Raw genomic sequence first — 3,987 nt, 5'->3', positions numbered from 1 at the left:
GCGACCCGGGCCCGGCAAGCCGCCCAGCCTGTCTATCAGCTAAGTCCACTTCTTCTGGTCAGCAGCCTCAGGAACTTCCCAGAACACTGCTGCTCAGCCTGTCCTGGATTTCCACCCTCTGCAGGCTCAGCAGCTTGCTCCTGCTCCTGCCATCCCGCCTAGCACTCCTCCAAGCTTCTGCAGCTCAGCGGGATGTGCTACCACCACAAGCTCCACTTTTACTAATAGTTTATCCACTTCAAAACACAGAACTGGTATTTTTTCCCCTTCTTCACGACTGCACACCTAAAGAATCCTCTCTACTATTGCGAAGGATCATTGGTTTGTGCAGTGGTCCGTTCCCAAAGCAAACTCCAGGTGAGCGAGCAGTGGGGCTGGGCGGTGGTGTACGACAGGCACCGCAGACAGCAGCACAGGCAGAGCTCACCGAAGAGCCCAGCAGAGACCCTTCCTCAGCCACACCACGATCTTGACAGTGCTGCCTTACCAGAACGGGCCTCACGGGACTTTGTGTTCATAACAAAACGGCCACACTTCACGGATTCTGTGAGAAGTGGGCGATAACGGTCTGGGGTTTCGGTCGGTTGGCTGAGGAGAAGCCAGCTGACACTCGGGCACAAGTCACCGTCTGAACGTCCAGTGCCAGAGGGAAAGCAGTCAGCGAGTACCTGACAGCCTACCTCAGGGGCTGAACGCTCTTCTCATCATCGGAGCTGATTTCCATTTCAAAAATCTCCTCCGTCCCAGCAGAAGCAATCTGATCCTCCTTCCTGCTGTCCTGTTTGTATTTCTTCCTTCTTCTTTTTTTCTTTTTCACCGAACCCGGGGTGAAGACTGTCTCCATTTCCACAGAGTGTGGAATTTCTGAGCTTGCATATGTCCTCTCATTTTCACCTGATGTCAAATGATTGTCAGTGTCTTTGAAAAACTGGTCTTCAGTGGGTATGGGAGATGTTGCCAAATACGCAGGAACCTTTTCCTAGGCAAAAGAAGAAAATAAAAGAACAGACAATTTTTTTTTTACTTTGTTTTGTGCAAACAGGATAGTTGTCGGCTATGGATTAATCCTTGCATCTAAATTTAGACGTGAAACCATACAATAGCCCAGTGGTATGAAGCCGATATCCAGAAAGGAACCAGCCTCACCAGAGGGATCATAAAAAGTTCAGGAAAATGAGTGTTGGTATTCGCGCAGTCTGAGACATAACCAACTGATCTTGCTGACAAAACAAACACCCGGTCAGCGGCATGTTTGAAATTATCTGCCCTTGAGCACACCAGTTCTACCCACGCTTAGCAAACATGTTAATAAAAACAGGCTAATTAAATCCACTGCTGTCTGTCTATTCTGAAACAGGTTAGAGGAAGGTGTGGGTTGGGACAGCTGGGCATCTTGTGGTGCCATCATCTGCAGAAGTTCCTCTGCTCTGTGGCCAACTCACCCTGCAGCTCTGGCAGGACCCGCCAGCTCTCTGGAACACCCCATACACCGCTAGGGTGTCCCTGCTCTCAGTGAACACGCTCTCAGCAAGTGCCACAGCTCCTCCACAACACTGTGCTGGGGACAAGGGGAGTGGTGGTCTTCCTTGCTTCTGAACAGCTTCGGACCGCTCAGGTCCCACTGACAGCTGACACACAGCACCGCTGTCGGGGTGCATTTTGATCACGGTGTGTGCCAGACCAGAGCCCAGCCTGCCTTTCTCCTCTAGGTTAGGAGTCCTCACCCTCAGCCACCATCTAGGGCCTTAATGCCTTGTTTCTCCTTCCACTTTAAACTGTATTTAACTCCTCAGAAGGCGAGCTTCCTCCCGTCCCTCACCGTAAACAAGCAGCACCCTCAACAAAAAAGTGGCTCCAGCTCATTTCCTTGACAGACCGATTCCTGCTAACCACAGGAAGTCAGCACTTCATCTTTCACTTCACTCAGATGGATTTTTTTCTCTCTCTCCTTTGACTATTTTCTCTAAACCTTTAGGGACTTTGCATTTCCAACTTCCTTCCTTCTGCCAGGCTGAAAAATGCCACCAGACTGGAAAGTGATCAAAGCCAAAGCTCAGGGCTGACAAATGCTGCCATTACATGGGTCCCATGTGCTTAGGAAATCAGACTGAAAATGAACCGTGACTCCTGTTTCTCAGAGGCTCCTTAGCTTCCAGCTGCAACAGGATCTCGGGAACTACTGTATTACAAGAAGAATCTGAATGTTGTTCAGATCAACAGAAGTTACTGTGAAAGTATCTGTGAAAGTTTCACAGACAAAATCGTAAGAAACCTGTGGTAAAAATGGTAAGACCAGTTAAAATCATGCCCAAACAGACAACCTGCACGGGCGCAGTGTCAGGAGAACAAGCTGTAAGAAAAGCCATCTTTTGGCTATGATACACACTATGACAAGGCCATCTGTGTAACCACAGTGAACAACAGTGCACATACCACAACAAATGAAACATTCAGCAAGTCCCTCAGTAAACCTCTAATTAAAAAATAAAATAAAATGGGTTACGTTATTAACCCTGCAGCAGAACGCCCCACAGCATCCAGGCAGCACGTGCAGGCAACATTCAGGTTTGGTCCCAGAACACCCAGCTTTCGTACAAGTGACAACATGGACAGCGGTACAGTAAGCATCTGTAACAGGCCACTCTGCTAACGCTGCACTGTGGCCAGCACGAGGCACGCAGCCCTTACATTTTCCTCCTCCGTTTCTTGCACAAAGAAAGCTTCTCCATTGTCACCCAGTTTCATGTGAAGATCAACAGCATCGCCATTAATTTCTATATCAATCTGTGGAAAGAAACAATTCAATGTAAATAATTCATCACAGGAGGAGGCCCTGACCTCAAGGCCCGCTTAGCTCCGACAGTAAACTTTGCTCCATTGTACAACCATGTCTCTTTCTCCTCCCTCTGCTTTTTGACAGAAGACTGTTATAATAATGCAGTTTATTTTGTTAACCTGGCTCCCAGCAGAGCCCAACACCTACAAGAAAAATCCGAAAAAAAAAAAAAGCAAAACATCTGAAGACTTGTTCAACTGATCTGGAGAGCGAGAAGCATAATAACAGACCAGTGATCACTGATCAGTGAGCCTTAGACAGCCCATCGTAACTCCCCTGCGTGTCGTACTGCGGCATGTACCTGACTCCAGGTCCAGCTCCCTGCCAGCACAGTGCCGCTGGCACCGAGACATGGACGCTCGGGGCTGCTCCTCGCAGCGCGGAACGCCAGGAAGGAAAGAGGACATGGACTGCCAGGAAAAACGCCAGCGGCAGAGCGCTAAGAAAGGCAGATCCATGTAGCCTAACGCGCTCCGTCACCCGCCCGTTTATGGGAATAAAGCCGTCAGCCAGGAAACCCACTCGGGAGCCGATAGAGCTCCGGCTGATAACCAAACACGTGCCGGCACACATCCAGCCCCTCAAGATAACGGTGGTGCTTTTTCCCCACACGAACTGAAGGGTTTTGAGCTGAAAATCCTATTTCACAACTGAACACGGTTCAGTCTTCAAATATCTTCCTGAATTTCCAATTCAGTTTTAAAAAAAATATTACCTCAGTGTTCCTTTTTTCAACCTTTTCTTTATGCTGATTTAGACAGACAAACATCCCTAATTTTAGTCCCCTGTACCTCACGCTGGTTTCAGTTTCTCTAAACCTTTAGGGACTTTGCATTTCAAACTTCCTTCCGTCAGGCTGAAAAATGCCACCAGACTGGAAAGTGATCAAAGCCAAAGCTCAGGGCTGACAAATGCTGCCATTACACGGGTCCCATGTGCTTAGGAAATCAGACTGAAAATGAACCGTGACTCCTGTTTCTCAGAGGCTCCTTAGCTTAGGTTTCAGGAGACGTCAGCACACGACTTCAGCATGGAGCTGAAGCACAGATACACGTGTTTTGTGTTCCCTGCACCTCAAGGCTCCCGGCTGACAGCAGCCTCTTCAGGTGCCAGAGCGGACTCGTGCACCACGCAACACCGACCGCCCACAG

At 49.0% G+C, this 3,987-nt stretch overlaps 1 protein-coding gene across 2 annotated transcripts in view; it reads right to left on the bottom strand.

Moving 5' to 3' along the window:
* LPIN2 (lipin 2) overlaps positions 1–3,987 on the bottom strand; it is a 25,209-nt gene that overhangs the window by 15,656 nt on the left and 5,566 nt on the right. For both annotated transcript variants that reach the window (XM_010143745.1, XM_010143746.1), the window contains 2 exons: positions 2,689–2,784; positions 681–979 (listed from right to left, as the gene is read on the bottom strand). In XM_010143745.1, the coding sequence (XP_010142047.1) occupies positions 681–979; positions 2,689–2,784 (395 nt within the window). The remainder of the gene's footprint in view (positions 1–680; positions 980–2,688; positions 2,785–3,987) is intronic.

This window comes from Buceros rhinoceros, unplaced genomic scaffold (genome assembly GCF_000710305.1).
Source record: "Buceros rhinoceros silvestris isolate BGI_N320 unplaced genomic scaffold, ASM71030v1 scaffold18099, whole genome shotgun sequence".
NCBI classification, from domain to species: Eukaryota; Metazoa; Chordata; class Aves; order Bucerotiformes; family Bucerotidae; genus Buceros; species Buceros rhinoceros.
The sequence above is the reverse complement of the archived record's forward strand: the minus strand, read 5'-3'. Positions and strand labels throughout refer to the sequence as shown.